Here is a 27033-nt window from a genome sequence, read left to right as displayed (position 1 = left end):
AATTTGAGTTTTTTTTCAGCTGTATTATTGGCTTCTATGCTAGTGTTATAATTATAGTGAAGGATATAGTTATATTATTTGTGCACATAAAGAATTTTGAACAGTCCATTGTGATTATCTAAGCTGGATCGTGAATGACTTATGGAATTTCATTTATAAAGTCATTATACTTAAGAAAGTTTAATTCTAGTAATGCATGGAAGGAGAGATATAACCACCACCTGGAAGAGGAGATATAACCACCATGATTCGTGTATTGAGATTTTCTTTTAATTTTATAAAATTTTATTTGTATATGGATGATTAATAAATTAATGGCTATATTGAGTTAGTCTATCCATACATTTTACATGTGAACTAAGCGGGATAATGTAAGAATTTTCGCTATGTGATCTACATGATAAGTCACTTATTTAAATAAGTAGATAAACTCGTATTAATAACCCACTTACTTTAAAGCATAGTGTTAAAATTTATTAAACACTTTCATAATTAAAGTGATAAAGATTATTAATCTCACTTCTTTAATGGAAGAAAGTGCAAAGTTTTTTAAGTTATGAATTACTACCATAAAAAAGTATCTAATATAGCCGAATCTATGTTTGCTACGAATTTATTTTCTATCACAAGAAAAATGCTACAAAGTGGAATAGGTTAGAAGACACCTTTATAAAATTTAGTGAATGTAGAGAATACTTAAATTTTGAATAATTATGATAGGAGGTACGATCTCAAATAATTTAATTATTTAACAATTTTATTTATATTGTGTCATAAATTTATTAATGTCATATTTAATATCGTGTTAACTTATTTACGACATATTTTTAAGAATAATGTTTATATTTTAAATTAATTTTAATTTTTATATTAAATATGTTAAATTGATCAACACAATTAATAAACGAATAATATCTATATTTTGATATGTCTATACAATTAATAAATGAGTCGTATCTGTGTCTACTTAAATAAGACATGATCCAATAACAAAAATTATCAACCCCAATAGGTAGCATTCATCACTTTAGAGAATTTGAGGGACTCTTTTATTAACGGACTTGTTTGGTCATATTCTTTCGTCTTCTTCTTCATTTTTCCTCCACATATAATGCTAAAATTGTATGAATGAGTGCTCGGTAGTCAGTGGAGATGAATGTTAAACAAATTGTAAATTTTTGGACCTATATGTTATTTTTGTAAACCACAAGGACTTAATTTCCTCTTTCCTTAATGTCATTCGCAAAGGCGCAGGTTACTGGGCTGGACCTGGATTTTGATATTTTGTTTGGATTTCGGCCCCGAGATACAACCAATTTCTTTATCATTGAGGCCCAGAAGGACACTAACGGTGTGGCTTCTGGATACGATTATAACAGAAGTTAAATATGCTACCCAAAAGACGACAAGATTTGCTCAACAGTTACACAAATACGGAAAGAGAAAGTTCAATTTGCCTGAGAAAAATCAAAAGGTAAGCCTGTTCGAACATACAATTCATATATATCAAAATTTTCGTTATTGTTAATGCACTCATTTGTTTTCTTATCTTCTAAAGTTTGAAGTCGGTCCACCATTTGGGCCTTACAAGATATAATACGGGCCATTGGCCTAACCCATTTTTCAGAGCCCGAAAATAATAAAAAATGTCGGTCCATATATCATCACATGCCAGTCACGTGTCACCGCCCTTCTATCTTTTCAGCAACAAATATAAAATAAAACCAAAATCGCAGCAGTCGCTCTAATTTCTCACTTGAACTCTCTCGTCTCGGCACTGAGTGGGGTAAGAGAGAAGAGAAACTAAACCCCAAAAACCTAATAACATTTTCTTTTTTCCATTTTGTCATTTCTCATCAACTCAAAACCCCAATACTCAAATTTGCGGAGAACGTCTTTAGCATCACTATTAGGGTTTATTTCGACGCAGATCTTATCGGGAGAGTTAGTTGGAATCAGAAGCGATGTACAACAACAACGGTAACAACGGAGGGCCGCCGTTGGCACCGCCAGGGACGAGCGGGGCGGTGCCGATACCGCCTCCGCCGTCACAGCCTTCGTACACTGTGTTGACCACGACGCCGTCCCCGCAGGAGGCGGAGGCCAGGCTGGAGGAGAAAGCTCGAAAATGGATGCAATTGAACTCGAAGAGATATGGAGACAAAAGGAAGTTCGGGTTCGTCGAGGCTCAGAAAGAAGACATGCCTCCGGAGCACGTGAGGAAGATTATTCGGTGAGTAACCTCTTTTTTTTATTTTTTGTTACTTTTTATTTATTTTTTGCTTTGGGGTTTAGCTGGAGCTTAGGATTTAGAGGACTACTTGGTGAAATTTCGTTTTGAGCTTAATTTGGTGAAATTAGTATCTGTTTCTACTTGCTTCTGGTTATTGGGTTTTGTTTGTTATGAAATGGATTCTTTTTCTTTTTCTTTTTTGTGGCGGTGTTTTATTGTTGTTGCCTTTTTGGTCTGGGTAATGTCAATAAAATACAATAATATTATTTAGGTGTTTTTTCCCTTTATATATGGCTCTAAATTATTTTTGGTGTTGGGTGTTGATTGGTATCCAGAGTTTTAAACCGGTATTGGTGTCTGTTAAGAAGATGGTAATTAATATTAGAAGTTAAAAATAACTTGATAAATCAGTTGGATTGCCCATGAATTTGTGCGCGCGTTTGAGAAACTTCTGACCACACGACTTTTTGAATGATCAAGCTAATATGGGTACCAGACTTTGATTATGCAGGAACATTAATCCCATGACCTATTTTCTTATAATGGAATTTATCCCGCAAAAAAGTTAGTATTAGAAGCGTGGTTACTCTTTATATGCATTGACCTTTTAGAAAATTGTTTTTGCTATTGGAAAATGTATTCAGTTTGTCTTGTTTTGTTTTCTTTAACAGAGACCATGGGGATATGTCTTCGAAGAAATATCGTCACGATAAACGTGTGTATCTAGGAGCGCTTAAATTTATCCCACATGCAGTTTACAAGCTCCTCGAGAATATGCCAATGCCTTGGGAACAAGTTCGTGATGTGAAGGTTTTATATCATATTACCGGAGCCATCACATTTGTGAATGAAATACCATGGGTTGTTGAGCCTATATACCTCGCTCAGGTATGTTGATCCTCTTTCTGTTCAACTTAATATTCGTATCTTCAAATGAAACATTCTTTCTTTCTTTTATACTTTCTTCTCATGTCAAATGATTAACATCTATTTCCATAATGTTACAGTGGGGTACCATGTGGATCATGATGAGGAGAGAGAAGAGGGATCGTCGTCATTTCAAGAGAATGCGATTTCCACCATTTGATGACGAGGAACCACCATTAGATTATGCAGATAATCTGTTAGATGTTGATCCACTGGAGCCAATTCAACTAGAGTTAGATGAAGAAGAAGATTCTGCTGTATATACTTGGTTTTATGACCATAAGCCTCTTGTTAAAACAAAGCTTATAAATGGTCCAAGCTACCGGAAATGGCACCTTTCCCTTCCAATCATGGCGACTCTTCATCGGCTTGCTGGGCAGCTCCTTTCTGATTTAATTGACCGCAACTATTTCTACTTGTTTGACATGGAGTCATTTTTTACAGCCAAGGCATTGAATATGTGCATACCTGGTATATCTACTTTTCTGTTTTTTTGCGTGTCTTTGTCTGGCTTGTATCTCTGTGTGTGTGTGTGTGTGTATAGAAGGTTTTAGTCTCATTCTGTTCTGTTTTACTGCTGTTTAGTCCCTCATTTAATTGTCATTTTGCAGGTGGTCCTAAGTTTGAGCCTTTGTACCGTGACATGGAGAAAGGTGATGAGGATTGGAATGAATTCAATGACATCAATAAACTCATTATTCGGTCACCCTTGAGGACCGAGTACAGGATCGCTTTCCCTCACCTATATAACAACAGGCCTCGCAAAGTGAGGCTTGGTATATACCACACTCCCATGGTTATGTACATAAAAACTGAGGATCCTGATTTGCCTGCATTTTATTATGATCCTTTGATACACCCCATACCTTCCACAAACAAGGAGAGGCGTGAAAAGAAAGCTTATGATGATGAGGATGAAGATGATGACTTCTTTTTGCCGGAGCAGGTGGAACCTTTGCTTAAAGATACTCAGCTTTATACTGATACCACAGCTGCTGGTATTTCCCTATTATTTGCTCCGCGCCCTTTTAACATGAGATCTGGTCGAATGCGACGAGCAGAAGATATACCCCTAGTGTCTGACTGGTATAAGGAGCACTGGTAAGGATTCTTTTTCATTTTTGTTTATATTTGTCTTTTAATTATAAACCAAGTGTTGATGCCTGACCCTTTAATGATTTTTTTTCCCACTTCAGCCCTCCATCATATCCAGTAAAAGTTCGGGTCAGCTATCAGAAATTGTTGAAATGTTTTGTGCTGAATGAGCTGCATCACAGACCACCAAAGGCTCAGAAGAAAAAGCACTTGTTCCGGTCTCTCCAGGCGACAAAATTCTTCCAAACCACTGAACTTGACTGGGCTGAAGCAGGTCTGCAAGTTTGTAAGCAGGGTTACAACATGCTGAACCTATTGATACATAGAAAAAATTTGAATTACCTTCACCTTGATTATAACTTTAACTTGAAGCCTGTGAAAACTCTCACTACAAAAGAACGCAAAAAATCGCGGTTTGGCAATGCTTTTCATCTTTGTCGTGAAATTCTGCGTTTAACAAAGCTTGTAGTTGATGCCAATATCCAGTTCCGCCTGGGTAACGTAGATGCTTTCCAGTTGGCTGATGGTCTGCAGTATACGTTTTCCCATGTTGGCCAGTTGACTGGTATGTACCGTTACAAGTACAGGCTGATGCGGCAGATTAGGATGTGTAAGGACTTAAAACACTTGATCTATTACCGTTTCAATACTGGTCCAGTGGGGAAGGGGCCCGGTTGTGGATTCTGGGCTCCAATGTGGAGGGTGTGGCTGTTTTTCCTTCGCGGTATAGTGCCACTTCTGGAAAGATGGTTAGGAAATCTACTGGCTCGACAGTTTGAAGGGCGCCATTCCAAAGGAGTGGCCAAGACTGTTACCAAGCAACGTGTTGAAAGCCACTTTGATTTGGAGCTTCGAGCTGCTGTCATGCATGATGTTCTTGATGCCATGCCAGGTAAGAATTCTTTAACATTGTATGTTTCTCAAATACGAGTGTTATTTAATGGCTTTCTAAATTCTGTAGTTTATGTTAATTGGTTAGCTAATTTTGTAAATTAAACTGCAGAGGGCATTAAGCAAAACAAGGCGAGAACTATACTGCAGCATCTGAGTGAGGCATGGCGCTGTTGGAAGGCAAATATACCATGGAAAGTAATGCACGTGCTTAGATGGCAACTTATTTTCCTGTGCTTTTTGATTTGTGATTGTTTACTCACTTCTGTGATCTTGTTATAGGTTCCTGGTCTGCCAGTTCCCATTGAGAACATGATTCTTCGGTATGTCAAGTCAAAAGCTGACTGGTGGACAAATGTTGCTCACTACAATCGTGAACGTATAAGAAGAGGAGCAACAGTTGATAAGACAGTCTGTCGGAAGAACCTTGGAAGATTGACTCGCCTTTGGCTGAAGGCAGAACAGGTGTGTTTCACTCTGCTATCTTCTTCCTGCAATCTTTTTACATGCGACTGCATTTTGTGTTTTAATTAATCTTCCCTTTGCTTTCTTTGTATACAATTTTTTCAATTGTCTTTGCCTCTTTACAGGAACGACAGCACAACTATTTGAAAGACGGTCCATATGTCACCCCAGAAGAAGCTGTTGCCATTTATACAACAACTGTCCACTGGTTGGAATCGAGAAAGTTTGCTCCCATTCCATTTCCTCCATTGTCATACAAGCATGATACAAAGTTACTTATCCTTGCTCTGGAGAGACTGAAAGAGTCGTATAGTGTGGCTGTTAGATTAAACCAATTGCAAAGAGAAGAGTTGGGTCTTATTGAACAGGCTTATGATAATCCACATGAGGCATTGTCAAGGATTAAGCGTCACCTGCTTACCCAGCGTGCATTTAAAGAAGTGAGTTTATAATTAAAAATGATTTCATGATGTCTTTTTTAACTCCCAACTTGTAGTTTGAGCTGGAAAATTGATGGTTACTTATTCTGCAGGTTGGTATTGAGTTCATGGATTTATACAGCTATCTGATTCCAGTTTATGAAATTGAGCCACTTGAGAAGATAACAGATGCCTATCTTGACCAATATTTATGGTATGAAGGTGACAAGCGTCACCTCTTTCCAAACTGGATTAAACCTGCAGATTCAGAACCACCACCGCTTTTGGTGTATAAATGGTGTCAAGGTATAAATAATTTGCAAGGGATATGGGACACAAGTGACGGCCAGTGTGTTGTGATGCTTCAAACCAAGTTTGAAAAGTTCTTTGAAAAAATTGACTTGACGATGTTAAATAGGTAAATGATAAACATCTTTTAAATATTTACTTATTAATCATTATCATTTAAATTTTTAGCCTATCAATCAATGAGACTTTATGTATTCTGAATTACATTTCTTTTGATATCCTTTTGTAGGCTTTTGCGATTGGTCCTTGACCACAACATAGCAGATTATGTCACCGCAAAGAACAACGTTGTCTTGTCTTACAAAGACATGAGTCATACGAACTCTTATGGCCTTATACGTGGTCTTCAGTTTGCTTCTTTTGTGGTCCAGTATTATGGACTTGTGTTGGATCTCTTGCTTCTTGGTTTGACACGAGCCAGTGAGATTGCTGGACCGCCCCATATGCCAAATGAGTTCATCACATACTGGGACACGAAAGTTGAGACCAGGCATCCCATACGGCTGTATTCTAGGTACATTGATAAGGTGCATATTTTGTTCCGATTCACTCATGAGGAGGCTCGAGATCTTATCCAACGTTATCTCACTGAGCACCCTGATCCCAACAATGAAAATATGGTTGGATACAACAACAAGAAGTGCTGGCCTAGAGACGCGAGAATGAGGCTCATGAAACACGATGGTATAAGCTTTGATCTTTATTGTAATTTTACTTTATAAATCAGCTTTCTTGAGTCTGAGTATGCTTATTTTATTCTTTTTATTTCTTTTCAGTCAATCTTGGTAGGAGTGTTTTCTGGGATATGAAGAACCGTCTTCCTAGAAGCATTACAACTTTGGAGTGGGAGAACAGTTTTGTTTCAGTTTACAGCAAGGACAACCCCAATTTGCTTTTCAGCATGTAAGTATTTATGTTACAGTGCACCTTATATGTGTGTGTTTGAACATGTTATTTGTTTGTCTAGCTTGTGGGTGAAATAGTTCTACTGAAATACTGATATGGCATGAAGTTGCATATGTTGCTTGTTATTTTTTAGTTTCCTCAATAATTAAAATAAATGCAACTTTGTAACATCATGTCTTTAACTCCTAGGTGTGGGTTTGAAGTTCGAATACTTCCAAAAATCAGAATGACTCAAGAAGCATTTAGCAATACAAGGGATGGGGTCTGGAATTTGCAGAATGAACAGACCAAAGAGCGGACTGCAGTTGCTTTCTTACGGGTTGACGATGAGCACATGAAGGTGTTTGAGAATCGTGTTAGGCAAATTCTTATGTCTTCAGGGTCAACAACTTTTACAAAAATTGTTAACAAATGGAATACAGCACTGATAGGTATATGCTCTGAATTTTTGTCAAAACTTTTTTAATAACTGACTAAGGTCTCTGACAATTGCTACGTGCTCTTTTCTCATGTTTTTTTTTAACTCCTGATAGGTCTCATGACTTACTTCCGTGAAGCAACTGTTCATACCCAAGAGCTTTTAGATTTGCTTGTCAAATGTGAAAATAAAATTCAAACCCGCATCAAGATTGGGCTGAACTCAAAAATGCCTAGCAGGTATATTGTTTGGTCACTCAACCTCCAGATTCCTCTAGTTGAGTTACACATTTTTAATTTTTGCATCAATGTATTCCTTAATTTTTGCATCAATGTATTCCTGATTTTATCTTTCTTTCAGATTTCCTCCTGTCATTTTCTATACGCCGAAAGAAATTGGAGGGCTTGGCATGTTATCAATGGGTCATATCTTGATTCCTCAGAGTGACCTTCGATACAGTCAGCAGACAGATGTTGGTGTGACCCACTTTAGAAGTGGAATGAGCCATGAGGAGGATCAGCTGATTCCAAATCTTTATCGTTATATACAGGTAAATTAAACAAACTAATGCATCCCATGCAATAAAATTTTTCTTTTTCCTCCTGGTTTTGTTATCTGTTCAGGTGTTTGATTATCATGCTATGTTTTCCACAGCCATGGGAGAGTGAGTTTATAGATTCACAGCGTGTCTGGGCGGAGTATGCACTGAAGAGGCAGGAAGCTCAGGCGCAGAACAGGCGTTTAACACTTGAGGATCTAGAAGTAAGTGTTCTATTTTTGAGTGTTCTATTTTTCTACCACTATCTTCTTTTGTTTTATACTACGGTATAGTGATTTTTATTGAACTCTAACTTGAAGTCTTGTATATTCTAATGGATTTTCTTGATATATATTGATAGGATTCATGGGATAGAGGAATACCACGTATAAATACTTTGTTTCAAAAGGACAGGCACACTTTAGCCTATGACAAAGGGTGGAGAGTGCGCACAGACTTTAAGCAGTACCAAGTACTGAAACAGAACCCTTTCTGGTGGACACATCAGAGACATGATGGGAAATTGTGGAATCTGAACAACTATCGAACTGATGTCATCCAAGCTCTTGGAGGTGTGGAGGGTATTCTCGAGCACACCCTTTTCAAAGGAACATAGTAAGTACATTCTTTAAGGTTTTGAATCTATCTATATGTTTCGCTGGTCATCACTAATTTCATCTGCATCGGGGTTCTAACTGTTCTTTTTATAAGTTGGAATATGATGGCATGCTCCTGAAAAAACTAATGTAGATTTTGTATTGTTAGTTAATGCAAAGAATATTTCCTCAGCTTGTGCTTGGTATGCCTCTATAGATAAATTTGATCTTTATTTCCATTGGAAGCGAAATTCTGCAATGCTGTGCGAAGTTTTGCTGTTTTTATGTGATTCTTAGGCTACTTTGAAGAAAGTCAAAATTGACAATTCTCACTTCATTCATTTTGAAATTTCAGCTTTCCAACTTGGGAAGGTCTGTTTTGGGAAAAGGCGTCAGGTTTTGAAGAGTCTATGAAATACAAGAAGCTGACTAATGCACAGAGATCTGGTCTCAACCAGATTCCTAACCGTCGATTTACTCTTTGGTGGTCGCCTACCATAAATCGGGCCAATGTCTATGTGGGTTTCCAGGTGCAGTTGGATCTGACAGGAATTTTCATGCATGGGAAGATTCCTACCTTGAAGATATCGTTGATTCAGATCTTTCGTGCTCATTTGTGGCAAAAAATTCATGAGAGTGTTGTCATGGATCTTTGTCAAGTCTTAGATCAGGAGTTGGATGCTTTGGAAATTGAAACTGTGCAGAAGGAAACAATTCATCCAAGAAAGAGTTACAAAATGAACAGCTCTTGTGCAGATATCCTCCTCTTTGCTGCTCATCGATGGCCAATGTCAAAGCCTAGTCTTGTGGCTGAGTCAAAGGATATGTTTGACCAGAAAGCAAGCAATAAATACTGGGTAGATGTACAACTCCGTTGGGGAGATTATGATTCTCATGATATTGAGCGTTATACTAGGGCCAAATTTATGGATTATACGACAGACAACATGTCCATATATCCTTCTCCTACTGGTAAATTTTTTCTTATTTTTCATTATCGATCCGCTTAGATAATTGGTTGTATGTGTGAATTTTGATTTATTGCTTCTTTTCATGTAGGGGTGATGATTGGGCTTGACCTGGCCTATAATTTGCATTCTGCATTTGGTAACTGGTTCCCGGGATCAAAACCGTTGCTTGCTCAGGCAATGAATAAGATAATGAAGGTACTTCAATTTAATAATTTAATGTTTTGCATGGTATATTTGTTGATCAATTTTGTTTTATCAATTTGATTTCTTGATCTGGATCTCTTGCCTGACTTCAATTGATGGTCTATCGTGTTTTGGCAGTCGAATCCAGCTTTGTATGTTCTGAGGGAGCGTATAAGGAAAGGTCTGCAGTTGTATTCTTCGGAGCCTACTGAACCATATCTATCTTCTCAAAACTATGGAGAGATTTTCAGCAATCAAATAATATGGTTTGTTGATGATACCAATGTGTATCGTGTCACAATCCACAAGACATTTGAAGGAAATCTAACGACTAAGCCCATTAATGGTGCTATCTTTATATTCAACCCAAGGACTGGCCAGCTGTTCCTTAAGGTGTGTATTCTGTTCAGTGCATTTTTGTAACTAAGATATCTCTGGTTTAGATTCTAAATTCTAAGCATCATCATTGAATGATGTTCTTGCAGGTGATCCACACAAGTGTATGGGCAGGTCAAAAGCGTCTTGGTCAGCTAGCCAAATGGAAAACAGCGGAAGAAGTTGCTGCTCTTGTGCGGTCTCTGCCTGTTGAAGAACAACCCAAGCAAATCATTGTGACCCGTAAAGGAATGCTTGATCCATTGGAGGTTCACTTGCTGGATTTCCCGAACATAGTTATTAAAGGAAGTGAGTTGCAGCTCCCTTTCCAGGCCTGCTTGAAGATCGAGAAATTTGGAGATTTAATTCTGAAAGCTACAGAGCCTCAAATGGTTTTGTTCAATATATATGATGACTGGTTGAAGAGTATCTCATCGTATACTGCATTCTCCCGACTTATTTTGATCCTTCGTGCACTTCATGTGAATAATGAGAAGGCAAAGATGTTGCTAAAGCCAGACAAAACAATCATCACAGAGCCACATCACATATGGCCTTCTCTTTCTGATGATCAATGGATGAAGGTTGGTTTCTTGTTTAGCTTAGAATTTTCTTCTCATGTTTGTTCCAACCAATTGATTGATTGTTGGTTTGTTTGTTTGCATGTGGCATAGCTGGATATTTTTATTATTTGCCGTTGTCTCTTTTGGCATTTTGACTCTTCTTTCTCTTATTCCTTCATTCCTCTGTTTAATTTACGAGTGTTGCCATCCTTAATGAGGTATTACATGGTATTGCATGGTGCAGGTTGAAGTTGCCCTAAGAGATCTCATACTTTCAGATTATGCCAAGAAGAACAATGTCAATACATCTGCTTTGACACAGTCTGAGATCCGTGATATTATACTTGGAGCTGAGATTACACCTCCTTCCCAACAGAGGCAACAGATAGCTGAGATTGAGAAACAGGTGCGTTTTATCATCTCTTATGATTGGGATGAGTAATTTTTAATGATGTTTACATGGAGTTTGCTGTTGTTTGCTTAGTTATTAACTTGGGTATTCCTTCATGTTCAACTTATGTTGCCAGGCCAAAGAAGCAAGTCAATTGACAGCTGTAACTACAAAGACTACAAATGTCCATGGTGATGAACTCATTGTTACAACCACTAGTCCTTATGAGCAAGCTGCATTTGGTTCCAAAACAGATTGGCGTGTGAGAGCAATATCAGCTACCAATCTCTATCTTCGAGTTAATCATATATATGTCAACTCAGAGGACATAAAGGTACAAATCCACTTTCTCTTAGCTTTAGCATGATAACTTTCAGTATATTTGCTGACATTTACTATTCTTAATGATGCAGGAGACTGGCTACACTTACATTATGCCAAAGAATATTTTAAAGAAATTCATCTGCATAGCAGATCTTCGAACTCAAATTTCTGGGTACTTATATGGTATAAGCCCGCCAGATAACCCGCAGGTCAAGGAAATTCGTTGTATTGCCATGCCACCACAATGGGGCACTCATCAGCAAGTTCATCTTCCTTCGGCACTCCCTGAGCATGATTTCCTGAATGATCTGGAGCCTTTGGGATGGATGCACACTCAACCAAATGAGCTTCCACAGCTATCGCCTCAGGATCTCACTTCTCATGCGCGGATTCTAGAAAACAATAAACAATGGGATGGAGAGAAATGCATTATCTTGACTTGTAGTTTCACCCCAGGTTCCTGCTCGTTAACTGCATACAAGCTTACTCCAAGTGGTTATGAGTGGGGAAGAGTTAACAAGGACACAGGAAGCAATCCCCATGGATATCTTCCAACTCACTATGAGAAGGTCCAAATGCTTCTGAGTGACCGGTTCCTTGGTTTCTACATGGTAAGGAATTAGGAACTGTTTGAACTTATAACTGTCGTCACTCGTACAAAGCTTTCTTGCAGAGGTATTGATCATTTTGTCTTTGCCTTGTCCTTTTAGGTTCCCGACAACGGTCCATGGAACTATAACTTCATGGGAGTGAAGCATACAGTGAGCATGAAATATGGTGTCAAGCTTGGGACTCCTCGAGAATACTACCATGAGGACCATAGGCCAACTCATTTCTTGGAGTTCAGCAACTTGGAGGAGGGTGAAATGGCAGAGGGAGATCGTGAGGATACATTCTCATAAGCCTATTGATGCTATTTTGAGGTCGTAATCTTTCTTGTGAATTAAATTGTAGCATTTGCTTGGAAACTGCTAGACTGGAGTAGATTTACTTTACCAACATGGGGATGAAGCAGTGCCCCATTTTTGGTCGTTATAAAAACGTGTTTACTTATGGGACAGTTGTAATTCTCTGTAGAATGATAGTTTGAGGTGTAAATATATACGGTAACGAGGTTTCATAAATTTTCTGTTGATGCTGGATCTGAAAGTCCTCTATGTGGTATTAAGGAGTGGCCTTGCAGATTAATTTGTACTATTTTATATGCGACTCTGTAGCAGCTTCTAAATCTATTGAAAGTTGCTCAACAGATTAAAAGAGAGCGCCTTCACGCCATTCTAAAATCATGTGACTTGAAAATTGAAATAAGTAGAAACATTTAGTGAAATGTATTCTGTGGAATATATGGATGTAACACACTTAGCTTTCGGCTACATTTTCCACGGCCCATCGGCAACACCCAATGAGTTTCACCCGACAGCTCCAGCTTCACTTCTTAAGGTCTAGCAGCCAAAAGGTTCAGCAACAACAACAGAGTTCTGATGATGCATTTACATTAAATTCATTAAAGAAAGGGGTACCCAATGAGTTTCACCCGACGGTTCCAGCTTCACTTCTTAAGGTCTAGCAGCCAAAAGGTTCAGCAAAAACAACAGAGTTCTGAAGATGCATTTACATTAAATTCATTAAAGAAAGGGGTACCCACAAACCAAACTCACAGCACTCTTAAAAAACATGCTTTCTGCATTTTCTAATAAGATGCACATCTGGCGCCACCCTGTGCTTAGTAGCAAAAAACCAAAATATGCAGAAGATTCAAACTCTATATCTAACAGTCTGGTAGTTGCAGAGTAGCTCAACTATTGAGCTTTCTCAGGTTCGATCTCCTCCTTCACCTGTTTAAGATCCTTCTCTTCTGAAATGGAGTCTGTGCTGTCCTCTGCGACTGCTTTTCCGTCATTATAATCTGCAACCTGATGGCTCTTGAACAGTTCATCATTTTCGAGTTCAGCCAACTTCTCCGTGCTGTCCTCTGCAACTGCTTTTCCATCGTTATAGTCTGCAACCTGATGGCTCTTGAACAGTTCATCATTTTCGAGTTCAGTCAGCTTCTCCTTTGATTCTCCCTTCAGTAGGTCCAACACCTCAAGCATCGTGGGTCTTTTCTCAGGCTTACTGTGAGCACATGTGAGCGCAACAAGGACGACTCTTTTCAATTCTTCTTCCACAAAGTTTCCATTTAGCCTTGGATCTGCCAATTCGCTGAACTTCCTTTCACAAGCCAGTGGCAAAGCCCAGTCTGTAATTGTTCGTTTAATTGCAGAATTCACTTTTTCAATAGGTTTCTTGCCACTGGCCAGCTCTAACAAGAGAATGCCAAAGCTGTATACATCACAACTCTCTGATGCTTTCCCTAACATTGCATATTCAGGGGCAAGGTAGCCTAGGGTACCCTTAACTCTAGTAGTCACATGTGTAGCACCATCAGGGATTAGCTTAGCAAATCCAAAATCGGCAACCTGAGCCTTAAAATCAGCATCCAGCAACACATTGCTAGCTTTGATGTCTCTGTGGATTATATGTGGTGTAGCGTGATGGTGAAGATATCTAGACCAATCCAACAGAAAGGTTACCACACGTACCAATCAAAGTAATACTAGATAAAAGCTAGGTTAATACTTACACAATCCCCTCTGCAGAACCTATGGCAATATCCATCCTTCTGTTCCAATTGAGAAGGCATTCTGATGAGTGCTGTCCGTGTAGATGAGACAGCAAGCTCAAATTTGGCATATAGTCATATACAATCAGGCGCTCTTGTCCTTCAGCACAGTAGCCACGTAAACTAAGCAAATTCTTGTGCCTAACCCGTGCCAGTATCTCAACTTCAACAGCAAATTCCATCTCTGCTTTATTGCTCCAAACTTTTAATCTCTTCACTGCAATCTGCATACGAGTCATAAGATTTACTTAAAAGGTTTCAACAGTCTTATCCAAAAACTCAAGAGCAGGTCTTAGCTCTCTGAATTCCTTACAATTTTAAGTTTCTATCAGCTAAAGATTGTTTGGGTAGAATTGTTGTTTGCGTAGAATTGACTTTAATGAAATTCTCAAAAATGGATCTGAGATTTACAAGCATGCTGGAAGATATTTATCTTCATAGATTTTATTCTGCTATTTTTCCCAGCCACTAGCTAAAACATTTCAAGCAATACAGTTTGCAATGCTGTATACGATAGTATCAGGAGATATATTAGAAAAATAAAACAAAAAGATACGTGCAAAAAGGAGGGATATTCGGATGACTATGTGTAACATCCAGTGTGGTTGACTAACAAAAATACAAGCACACCAGCAGAAGAAAGGCCACTCATGAAGCAATTGTATTCTAGTTGCTTGCAAGCATGTTCAGTTTTCGTCAGCCCAAGGACAAAACAAGCTCAAGTAAACAACTGACACTTCACAACGATCTTTTTTTTTTTTTTTTTTCTTTCTTAAAAAAAAAAAGAAAAAGGGAAACTGATCAAATGCACAAGATAAAGCACATTTTGGTTAGGGGACTATCAATGCAACAAATTCCCTCACAAATCTATTTTCAAACTCTACAACTTCTGAACTCCTCCCACCTTTAGGCAACAATCACCGTCGTGGCTCACTTTCTGTATTGAGTTTTATACGAAAAAGCACAAGCTATTCACCTCAACCATATATACAAAGCCACTAATTTGAAAAATCTAAATAGAACGCTAACAATAATGTCATTATTAAACAATAAGACTGAAAACTCGGCATTAAGACCATAGGTGCTGAAAGCATCTGTAACTAGCAAAATATTACTATCCGCAATTGAAACCCATTTTTTAGCAATATGAATGCTGCTGAACTCATATGAAAATTCAGCAAAACATGAATTAAAATAACTGAAACTGCAATAACATCATTAATCAAGAAAATAATGTTAGCTGTTAGCTGAAAAGTGAATTGATTACCTGTGATCCATCCCAAAGCTGACCCCAGTAAACACTGCCAAATCCTCCTTCTCCAAGCTTGTTATCGTAATTGAAATTGTTTGTGGCAGAGTGTAATTCCTTCAATGAGAAGATTCTCCATGTTGGCTGCTTCTTTCCTTTCTCTTTCCTATACAACATCAAGCTCTATAGTAAATACAACAACCAATCCAAAATGAAACAAAACTACTTATGTTGAACCTCTCAGTTGATTGTCTTTTTTTTTTATTTAGATTCCATCAACTTAAAAAATTACAATTTCAGCTTCTTCTTCTCCTCTAGCATTATAAAGCAAAAAAATTTCAATTCCCATGTAATCATTTCTAAAATCTAAAATAAACCCACACCTTAAAATCCTCTTAAGTTTACATTTCCACTATCAAAACAAGCTCATCAAATATAAAAAATAAATAAATGAATAAATAATAACTAGACATGAACGGATGAACCAATAGGAAAAAATAATTTGAACTAACATACCGATCTGAGACTTTCCCACAACAAAAGATAGAGCCAAACGCCATTTCAACTTTCAACCTCTAGTAATTGAAAACCCACAGAAAAGGGGAAAAATAAAAATAAAAATAAAAAATCTATTTTTCTCTGCTTCTGTAAATACTCGTTAGCTAATCTTTTCTGGGTTGTTTTTACTTTCAGTGTCAGAGTTCGTTTTTGCTGCTGAATGGCTGCTGCTAAGATTATAAAGCATAACGCTCTGGCTTGACCAGCACACAGTTCTTTTATTCTCTTTCCTTTTTTTTTTCCTCCCCTATATCTATGCTCTTTCTTCAGCCAACTGCTGCGGTGCTTAGCTCTGAAGAAACAATGAAAAGATTAAAAATTAAAAACCCACAAAAAAAAAAAAAAGAGAGAAAAGAAATTGAAAGAAAGTGTGTAACCGAAGACAAGTCTTTGTAGTTTGTATTGTCTTAATGTCTACTCACTCAAACTCAAAAACAAAATAACACAACACAGCAAACGCAATAGCTATTAGCTAGCGGTTTCCTTTACTTTTTCTCTCTTATCAATTTTCAAAACGCACGTGGGGTCCACCTTAAGTTGCTAATATTCAATTAATTGTATATTAATTTTTTAAGTTAGAATTATTGAGTATATTTGTTGTCGTTTTTGTATCGTGAGCCATGTAGTCATGTATGTTGGATGTTTTCGAATTTCTTTTTGGGTTAATAACGTCCGAATCCTTGAATTTTACCCATGCAATTTGGGTTGGCATATCGTGTTTGTATCATAGAAATCTAATTTGTTTACTAATCGTATCTGTTCATGTTTTTACGTATTGAAAACTCTGAATTTGAATTTGACATGATTGAAAAATGAATGAAATTAAATTTTTTAACTAATTTATTTTAATTACTACCATCTTAGGTAAGATGGTATTCATCTAATAAAAAGTTGTAATAAATAATTTTATTAGTTATAAAATTAATTATTGGGATGAAAATGTTGAGATATTATTTAGAAAGCATAATATTATTTTTAATAAACATATGTATGAAGGTCAACACAAACTGGCTAATCACTTGTGTCAAGTTAACAAGTTGCATCAAAATTATACATTCTTGACAATTTTTTTTTTTTTTTTTCATATGAATTCTTGAATTTTGGTTAACTTCTTTTTCTTTCTTTTCTTTATAAGTATATAAATAATTATTTTATATCATTTTCAAGAATATCATCAAATTAGATAAAAGCAAGCATTGCTTTCGAAGATAGCTTCTACCAAGATCCCATACTCTCATTAACAGAACATAGAACATCATAGTAGGATTGAGTATTTTATACGAAAAGAATGCAAAATATGTCCTTATTTAAGATATTTCCAAAATTTAGGGATCCATACATATTATTATCCCATTTCTTTTTTAATAATATTCTTCTTCTTTAGTTCTTTTGGGATTCTTTTTTGGTAAGATGAGCCTTTCTCAGTTGTATTAATGCTGTTTTGGCATAATCTTTAACAGTTATCTATGCATTTCATTTTTATTATTTTGATAAGGTAAGCATTTTTTTGTTGTATTATAAGGAAGAAGCTTTTATGTAACAAATGCTCCAAAATTAGATCTTGTCTTTAGCATTTTACAGCAAATTCTTAAGATCTTATCCTCTTAACCCCAACAAGATCAATCACCATCATTTTTGGTTACTTTAATTTACTCTTAAAATTCTCTCAAGTAATAATTAGTATAAAAAGTACAAGATATATAATATATATTTGATTTTTTTTTTTAATTTCATCATGCAAAACGATTATTTCAATTTTATTGGTCTATTTACCTATTAGCTTAACAGGGATAAAATTTATTTCATTGAAGTATTAATTTGACGATGGGGTATCAAAATTATTATTTTTTTAATATGAGAAATTAAAAGAGAGTTTGAGTGATGAAAGCTACTTGGTTATGCAATTTGATTATTTATTTGAAGCCAGAAGAAGACATAAATTTATTTATTTTTTTAACATAATTTGATAAGCTGAAATATAATGTAACTAAAAATAGGTCAATATTTAATTTGCCAACAGTCTCTTTACGTGAATTGTGAATTTTAAAATAATATGTTAATAGGGTAATCAGTATTAATAAGACATTTAACGAAACTGAAAAAGACTTTTAGGGGATGTATTATTCATAAAATATTTGCAACATATTGAAATTTATCATCGCATTTCTCTTGAAACAATTTAACATAATTGTTTCAAGAAATATGTACCCAAAAAGTAAAAGTAGTCCCATTAAAGAAAAATCCAAGAAAATGAAAATATTTGGATGAAAAACTATTGGGTATCGGAATTTAAATTTGCATTAAAATATGTGGGTGGGTTGTTTAATCAATTACAATACAAATAAAAAAAAGAAAAAATTAGTTGCAATGATTGCGGCGTTTAACAGTACAAACAATTAGTGTGCTTCGGTGCTTTCATTTGATTGAAAATAAGCGACAAAAAAACATTAGCTTAAAGTCAAAAACGTTGTTACATAATCTTCATGTAGCAGCTGTGATGTGTGTTTCAATTGGCATCATTGGTCTTCATATGTCAGAACCAAAATTTGTAAGGATAAATTAAAGCAAGTAGTCGTTAAGAAGTTATGTTTTTGGGATTCAAAAGAGGAAAATAAAGTGATATATATATATATATATATATATATATATATATATATATATATATATATTATTTCACCTTTATGAGTGATACTATTACGTGACGTTGTATTAATGAATCCGACAGTTTATGATTAAAATACTAAATGAATATTATGTTAGTGTTTATTAAAAATATTTGTTGATTTTATTGTTCGATAATTAATGTAGTATTCTTATTTCATAAATAAATAAAATAATTCATTATACTTTATAATTTTTTTTAGACTTCACTTTCAAATACTGTTGTTACATCCATCGAATTCACATCTATTTCACAATCTCATCACTGAATATCTAGAAAGCATCTTTTAAGGCCACAAATAATAATAATAATAATTAGTTGATTTGATAATTTTAAGGAGGGCGTTGTAGCAGCAAATATATAGCTATATTTGCCTATATTTATATGCTTCTTTTGTTTTAAAAAATAATAATAATAATCTATGATCCAATTTAATTATAGAGTTGGAAGGCCTACCAATGATTGATGTCAGAGAAGAAAAGAATACCAAAGCTAATTGTGTGCTGTGGTGAAGTGAGCCCTACAAAATAAATAAATAGTGTCTCTATTCGTTTCTGTCTATGTATATATTGATGAAAAAAGACAATAAATCCATTGATCTTGTAATTTCCATTTAAGGACATTTGAAATGGAAGTAAAGAGCAAAACAAAGAAATCTTTCTACACTCTTGACTAGAGTATCTAGTGTGCGTGTGTCTACACACACGTGCGCGTTCGCAATTTATACGGCATAAACTTAATATTTTACAAAATTATAAAATAATTTGTTATTTTACAAAATTATAAAAATATTTTACAGTATCCTAAAATTTTTTTCAGCATTATAAAATGTTGAATGCACACTTTATAAAAGATGGATTACTTAAAATAACAGGCATGCAAATAATCAGATTGGGAAAATTATGCCATAATCGCCATGATCAGTATCTCCCTTTAATATGTGACTATTTACTAATATTGACGTGGGCTAAAGAATAAATAGCAGCCCAAGCCCACATCCAAAAACCATTGAGTTGGACTATGAGTGCCCTTTTTGAAAACCTCTTAATTCTTAAACGTCTTTTGATCTTTTCTAAAATTACCCCCATTAAATGTATACACAAGTTATACTATTTTTAGAAACACCCATCTTAAATTAAAATATATAATATTTTAAACTTAATTAGGGTTAAATTTATAATTTTAAAAGGAGGATTTTATTGAAATATCTTCCGATGGCGGAATCAAATTTCTAGTATAGAAAATTTCTTTTTATAGAAGTCGATTTTCTAGATATATCTTTTTGAATTTTTTTTTGTACTCCATTATTTTATAAGTGTTTAAAATGTTCCTATTCTTATTTATATTTTCTGTTTTCCTCGAGGAAACTTGTGCATAGACCATTGCACAAGTTCTGTACTCTTAATTTGAGCTATTGGCCCTCCTCAATAATTCTCTCAAAACCCCATTGTTGTATTTACTATTTTAACCTTAAGTAAAATTGTGGCTCACTTAATTATGCCTAATATGCCCTCTCGTTGTTCTCATATTTATATGCTTTGGTGGTTCGATTTTTTTGAAACATCCCCAATAGCGTATGTGTGGTTTTTAAAATAATTAATATTAACTATGTTATTTAAATAATTAGTTTTGAAGGTAATCAGTTAAATATTTGGTAAAATTTATTTTAAAAATTCATGTATGTGTTTGATAAATTTTATTATTAAACAGTTGCAAGAATACAGATAACTAAAATAGATATAATCATGAATAAAATTTACTTTGGCCTTTATAAACATGTATATAAAATATTTATTTATTATGTATATATAATAATTGATAACTAGAGGAAATATTTTTATATCATTAATTTTATTTTTTATTTTGTTATCTTAATATATTTGGCAACAATAATCTAGTTAAATTTAATATTCTTATTTCATAATAATAAGGATAATTTTGAATTTTTATAATATATGTGAGGATATATGAATAAAATTTCATTAACTATAAAATTAATTGTCAAATTCAAATTTTAAAAAGTCACTTCTTTCTTGCTTTTCGAAATCCGTTATACAATAGAGTGATTTTATTAAAAGTCATATTTAAAAAAAATTCTAATATTAAAATTAATTTTTAATTTTTAAAAATCACTTTTCAACCTCTCAAAAGCGTTTCTAAATAAACCCCAAGCATCGAAATTCAAGTTAAGCTACCCAAAAGGGAGAATGAATTGATTTTCTAAAAATTATCAATCAATAAAATTATAGTCTAGTACCAATTTATACTTCAACTAACTAACAACAATATATACAACAATAAATAAATTTAAAGAGGTAAGGGAAAGGAAAGCAAACACAAGATTTTTTACGTAGTTCAACAAAACCTACCTATATCAACGCTTTCAAGCAACCCGCACTTGAGCATTCCACTATACAAGACTCACAACCCAAGGCTTCAAGATGTATAAAATTGACTTTCAATGTGATAATAGACCTTTAAAATTTGAGATGATTACCGACCTCTTTCTCAAGTGTTTTCCACACTTACAATCACTCAGTTTTTTATATGGAATTAAAGTTCACAACGATTGCACTCTCAAAGAAATATAATAGCAAGTTGTAGCACAATGATAAATCAATGTATATAAATAAGCAAAATGCTCGAGGTGATTTGTATGAAACATATTAAGCTTGATAAAGATTGAAGAAGACAATGAATAAGATGAGCAAGCACATTTGAAATGAGGTTGACTTGGTTTTTTGTAGTTTGAATAAGAAAATTAGCTGTTATTGACTCTTTGGGCACTATCAATTTACCCCTTGCATTGAAACTAATTTGTGTTTGCTTTTGTGGCAAGTTACTCTTATGGTAGAATTTGAATTCTTTGCGCTCTCGGATTTTCGTTGCAAGTTGTTATTTTACTTTATTTTTAGAAACTCTTCTGACCGAAGTCGGTTTACCATTTTGAAGTTATCAATTGATTCCAGAGACTTATCTAATTGAAGTCGATTAGCCGCTTCAAGACTGGCGATATGCCATTTGATTCTAGGGGCTTATTTGATCGAAGTCGGTTAGCCGCTTCAAGACCGGCAATATGCCATTTGAGTCCATAAAGCACATTTTTGTCCAAAAATTTTGCAAAACACAAATAGCTCAATTTTTAGGATTAAAACATATGAATTATCAAATCACTTTTTATTGAGTTCATAAATTTTGAAGTAACTTATTTCATGAAATCAAATTTCCTTACAAAAGATTTTTCTTGAAAATACCATGAAAAAAAATTGAGCTTTTAAGATCTTTGTTTGTGCATTTTTGTTCATATAAGCTTTACAAAATAAGATATCTAAACTTGGTACCCTTAATGCTTGTTCTTATCTTGATAAGTTTTGTGCATTTGAATTCCTTGAGCTTATTTTCACATGGATACAATATATCTGAAATACACACATTTTCTATTCTACCCATGAATATAATACATAGTTTGTTATCATCAAAATCAAAAGACTGTATAATCGTGTAGGTCAACAAGCATCCACTAATATTGGCTATTGTATCCAACTCGTTGATCTCAATTCTAGTTTCAAAATCACTTTTCAATCTCTCAAAAGGATTCCCAAATGAGTCCTAAGCATCTAATAATATTGGCTACTATGTCTCACGCATTGATCTCAATTCTATTTTTCTCTAATATCTTAAGATAAAAAGGAATTAATTGAACAACAATAATACAAAATCCTATAGATATTCTTCCTTACGTTATCCATGTCCTATGCATATAACCATTCTTCACATGTTTAATAAATTTTATCGTTGTCTTATTATACTAAAAGCTCACCGCCTTAATTTATAATTAGGATGCATGCATTTTATGTTATTGTAGGACGCATGTATTTTGTATTATTTTGTATCTGCTGACTGCTCTCTCTCTCTATCCTGTAGTGAATTTCAATGGAAGCTGTCTTGCATCTCTCTGGTGCACGTGCATCCGTGCATTATATGACTGAATTAGTTTGGAAATTAATATTCATAAAAGTTTAATATAATATATGTTTTTCTATAAAAATGTCGGTGAGATTAAATTTGCCATCTTATGTTGCAAGAAACTCGTACTTATGTATTCGGTTACAACTTCAACAATATGATTAAGTTTAATCTCATACTTATTTGACTTGCTTTTATGCAAATTAAGTTGGTCAAACTATCGACGCTGACTAGCCTTTAAGTATAACCAAATGTTAAAAATGACAAAACTATATATAATTTTTATTTAGGAATCATGTAATGACAATAAGGGAAGGCCATAGACACGCATGATTTGAAAGTAAACTAACTAGCTAGGATTAGAGTGTGAGACTTAGCGGGACGTTGGATAAAAATGCAAATGCTAGGATTTACGGTGCACAGATTTTATGAGTCATTGAGTTTAAAGTCAGCGGTTCCAATTGGAATCCTAATACTTTTGTTAAAATGGGTGATTCCGCACCATATAACAATTGATATGTATATTAAATATTTATATATACAATTTTTTTTTTATCCTGACATAAAATCTAGGACGAGTCGACTACGTCGATAATAGAATTTTATAAAATTGTAAACTGTTTAGCATCATTATGGGAAAAAAAAAAAAGTTTTACAGCATTATTAATTCATCTTGGATACACACATACACATATACATACAACGTCGGTTAGATTATTGAACCAGAGCCCAAGTACACCAGGCCTACAACCTAGCCCATTTTCATTTTTGCCTGGTTCGGCCAGATGTGTGGCAGCTGGGCTGCCAAGGTGTTTGGAGCCCAGCTGCTTTTTGTTTCTCTTTAGCCGTGCACTAAGTTTGGCTGCTCCCGGCCTGTTATAACACCACTAAAAGACTTTTCAAATAAAATTTTATTATTTATTTAAAAAGTCATATCAATATTTAAAATTTCAAAAGACACTCTAATTAAAATTCTTCAAATAAGAAATGATTCTCTCTCTTCAAATTTGGAGAGTTACTTTTTTTCTCTTCAATTTATATTTTATAGCTTTTAATTGGAGAAAGAGAGAGAGATACTTTAATTACTATTGACTTTTTTTTAAAAAAAAAAATAATATTAACTCATTTATATTTAAAGAGTCTTTTGAAGAATAAATATTTTTTCACTCTTCTATTTGTCTCATATGTAAGCAAATAGATATTTAAAAAGTAAAATTTAAAGAGCCTTTTGGAGATGCTTTTACTTTAAAGGTGTTGGTTGACTAAATTTAAATTTTGTGGTTAAATTGATTGATTGTTTTTGTTACCTCGCATTTGTGAAAGTAATCATATGCTAATCATCAGTCAATTTGGATACAAATATAGAAATTAAAAAAAAATGATTTAACTCTATAGGAAAAAATAATTTAATTACTTAAACATTTAAAAATGATGTGACTTACAACTATTTATCATTAAACATTCATCAATTTCCATTCTACAGTTATTACCATCAAATTTACTCCATTTTAAAAAATATCTCACTATTAAAAAGTACCTACACACCTTCCATTAGCTATATCTTATCACCCCACAGCTCCACAGCTCGTCGTTTATAAAATTGACCCCACTACAAAAATTAATTTAAAAAATTTCTCCCACTAAAAGATAATTACCCCATAAATTAATATGAAATTACTTTTCAGTTGGATCAATCGCCACTCTAAGCTAAGATATTGATTCTGATAACGATACTTTGCGAGAATCCCACCAAGTTCATCTTAATTACTTTTTTTTTTTTTTAATACTGATTAATCATCATATTACTGCATTACACAGATATTTACAACTGCTATTATAGCAGATATATTACACTGATATTTACAATCAGAAATACATGATTGGAACTTATATTATTACATTGAATTCTGTGAAGTACATGCCTAGATAAATAATCCCTTACAGAAGAGGAATGTCCATACTCCACTCGTATTGCACGAGGGAGAGGTAATTTTTGAAATATTAAACAAATAAGCACGTTAGCCCCCACAAATGCTTTTGTGAGGCTTGAACAGCAGCCCACCACTCCGACCAAGGCCGAAGTGGCTCATCTTAATTACTTTAAAACGTTACAGGTGCTTGTTATAAATTACTTTGAAAGAACAAATTTATAAGACGTAGTATTGCACTATACTTTATACTACTTTACACCCCTTCATTTAGCTTCTTACAACGAAAATAAAATCATCAAAACAACTGATATTAACTGAAGCGACCTAACAAAATTAGAAGTATCATGCACTGTACCAACTGATGTATTTATTGTTCCCGTTATATTTTCTTCCAGGGTGCCGAGATGTTGCACTGATCTTGCTGAACCCGGTTTACCCGAGTCACATAAACCGATACCCGAATCAATCGATGAATCTAAACCGTCTTCGAAACCGCTACCTGCATTGTAACACAGACCTGAGTTGTTATTAAGTCTAAGCTTGCTCTTCATCTTCCATACCATTTCTCTCTCGAATGGAAGTGGCCCTGTTAATTGATTATTGTTTAGTCTTAATTCACTAACATGCTTCAAGTTTTTGAAACTGCTGGGAATTGAGCCATTGAGGTGATTTTCATCTAAATGAAGTACGTGAAGATTTGGTAACTGGCCTAGTGACTCGGGGATTGGACCGCGCAAATTCATGTTTGATAAAATAAGTATCATTAAGTTTCTCACGCCAATGAAACTATAATTAGGAATTGTTATTGGACCCATTGAGTTACTTTTTAGAATCAAGGCTTGGAGAGAATTTAAATTTCGAATAGATATAGGAAATGGACCCGAGAGATGATTATAGCTTAAATCCAAGAGAATGAGGTCTCTTAGATTGCTAATCGAATCGGGTATTGAGCCGGTGAGGCGATTATGGCTAAAATCGATTTTGATTAAAGAATGGCACGTTCCGAGACTAGATGGGATCAGACCCATAAGAAGGTTTTGGTTCAAGTCTAAAACATTTAGAACTGGGAAGCTTATACTGGGTATCGAACCGGTTAATTTGTTCCCACTCAAATCTAACGACCTCAGACCGTTGATCCTGCCTAAAGAAACTGGAATCGAACCGTTGAGATTGTTTTTGTGAAGATCAAGGACTTTTAAACGGGTGAGATTTGCTAATTCACTAGGAATTGGACCCACGTTCCCGTTTTCTCTAAGCACTAAAGTTTGCAACGTTTGGCCCAATTGACCTAAAAATGCTGGGATTGGCTGGGGATTGTGAGTGAAGCAACGGTAAAAGAACAAAGTTCTAAGGTAAGGAAGCTTGGTGATGGATCGTGAGATATGAGACCGGGTCGGATCACAAGTCGGAAAAGCAGTGTCATCAGATAAAGCTCCAAACATCAACGACACCACGTGGTACACGTTTTCTTTATCCGGCATGCACTCGATGCCGTGCCAACGGCCGCGACACACGTCGGGAATTTCGGTGGCCCAATCGTTTCCTGTGGCCCGCATTATGTCGTAGACAGCCTCTTGCTCCTTGGGCTCGGTTCGGGCTCCATCCTTGTTCATCGAGAACCCAGTCTGCGGCCCATCGACAAGGCCCGAGGATCCGCCGGAATCTTGCATTATGACCGTGAAAGGCCTAGCAAATGGTAAAACACAAATGAAGGCCAAAACCAGAGGTGTTCGTTTTGAGAAATGTTGTGCCATTTTTTTAATTTTTTGTAAGCGCGCATTTGTTTTCCTTTTAACTGGGCTTGCATTTGATTTATATAGAGGTGACGGTGGAGTTAATGAAATGGGTCAGTGTATTAATGAGATGCAGTGACAAAAAGAGCGGCTGTGGCATGGAATGAAGTGAAACTAGTTATGGCTTCACGAGAATTGGGGGCTAGGAATTAATGCATTAGTGACGCCATCAGCATTAATGCGTTTCACGGGATTTTTGCCCACGTCGGGTTGGAGCTATCGGGTCGGTGTTTGCTCGGGTGGGTTATAGTCGTGGATCAATCTTGTTTCTTATTGGGCCTTGTAATACCATTGTATTGGGCTAATGTCTCAAATGGGCACAGCTAAAAATTTTGGTTCGACTATTGACACCTTTCTTTAATCTCGTAAAACACTTATTAAATTTTAATTTTTTCCACTCTTGTCGATCTATTTTACTTGTACATGTTTATGAGCTTTTCTTTTCTCTCTCCCATCTATGCACAAACCTGAAACATTAATTTTTTTTTTTGTTGGTTCAGCAATGATCAATTATGTACTTAAATTTAAAGGACATATTAAAAGCCACTAAATATATCTTACACTAAGCTCATGCGCTAACAATTAAACAATGTAATAAATTATAAATT

At 34.9% G+C, this 27033-nt stretch overlaps 3 protein-coding genes across 4 annotated transcripts; 1 reads left to right on the top strand and 2 right to left on the bottom strand.

The window, feature by feature from the left end:
• The first annotated feature begins 1737 nt into the window (after positions 1–1737).
• On the top strand, positions 1738–12792 carry LOC102619923 (pre-mRNA-processing-splicing factor 8A). The gene is made up of 24 exons (XM_006465254.4): positions 1738–2233; positions 2905–3121; positions 3241–3631; positions 3772–4261; positions 4357–5147; positions 5259–5344; positions 5429–5611; positions 5737–6051; positions 6144–6448; positions 6569–7023; positions 7116–7242; positions 7435–7676; positions 7779–7902; positions 8024–8213; positions 8318–8425; positions 8563–8816; positions 9153–9769; positions 9857–9963; positions 10090–10344; positions 10437–10910; positions 11134–11295; positions 11417–11614; positions 11694–12215; positions 12315–12792. The coding sequence occupies exons 1-24, from the start codon at positions 1965–1967 to the stop codon at positions 12504–12506; spliced, it is 7074 nt and encodes a 2357-aa protein (XP_006465317.2). The 5' UTR covers positions 1738–1964; the 3' UTR covers positions 12507–12792.
• An 87-nt stretch (positions 12793–12879) lies between these two features.
• Positions 12880–16523, bottom strand: LOC102620388 (PTI1-like tyrosine-protein kinase At3g15890). Of its 2 annotated transcripts, XM_025096311.2 has the most exons (5): positions 16451–16523; positions 16032–16365; positions 15534–15681; positions 14228–14490; positions 12880–14151 (listed from the first exon to the last, which is right to left on the bottom strand). In XM_025096311.2, the coding sequence occupies exons 2-5, from the start codon at positions 16073–16075 to the stop codon at positions 13404–13406; spliced, it is 1203 nt and encodes a 400-aa protein (XP_024952079.2). In that variant the 5' UTR covers positions 16076–16365; positions 16451–16523; the 3' UTR covers positions 12880–13403. The 2 variants fall into 2 exon arrangements, with proteins under 2 accessions (XP_024952079.2, XP_006465319.2); XM_006465256.4 differs by having other exon boundaries at positions 16032–16489.
• An 8229-nt stretch (positions 16524–24752) lies between these two features.
• LOC102620301 (protein TOO MANY MOUTHS) lies at positions 24753–27006 on the bottom strand. Its single transcript, XM_052444164.1, has one exon. It carries the CDS (start codon positions 26384–26386, stop codon positions 24908–24910), a length of 1479 nt encoding a protein of 492 aa, XP_052300124.1. The 5' UTR covers positions 26387–27006; the 3' UTR covers positions 24753–24907.
• Between the last annotated feature and the right edge of the window lie 27 nt (positions 27007–27033).

Source organism: Citrus sinensis, chromosome 7 (genome assembly GCF_022201045.2).
Source record: "Citrus sinensis cultivar Valencia sweet orange chromosome 7, DVS_A1.0, whole genome shotgun sequence".
NCBI lineage: Eukaryota > Viridiplantae > Streptophyta > Magnoliopsida > Sapindales > Rutaceae > Citrus > Citrus sinensis.
This window is presented reverse-complemented; position numbering and strand designations above follow the sequence as displayed.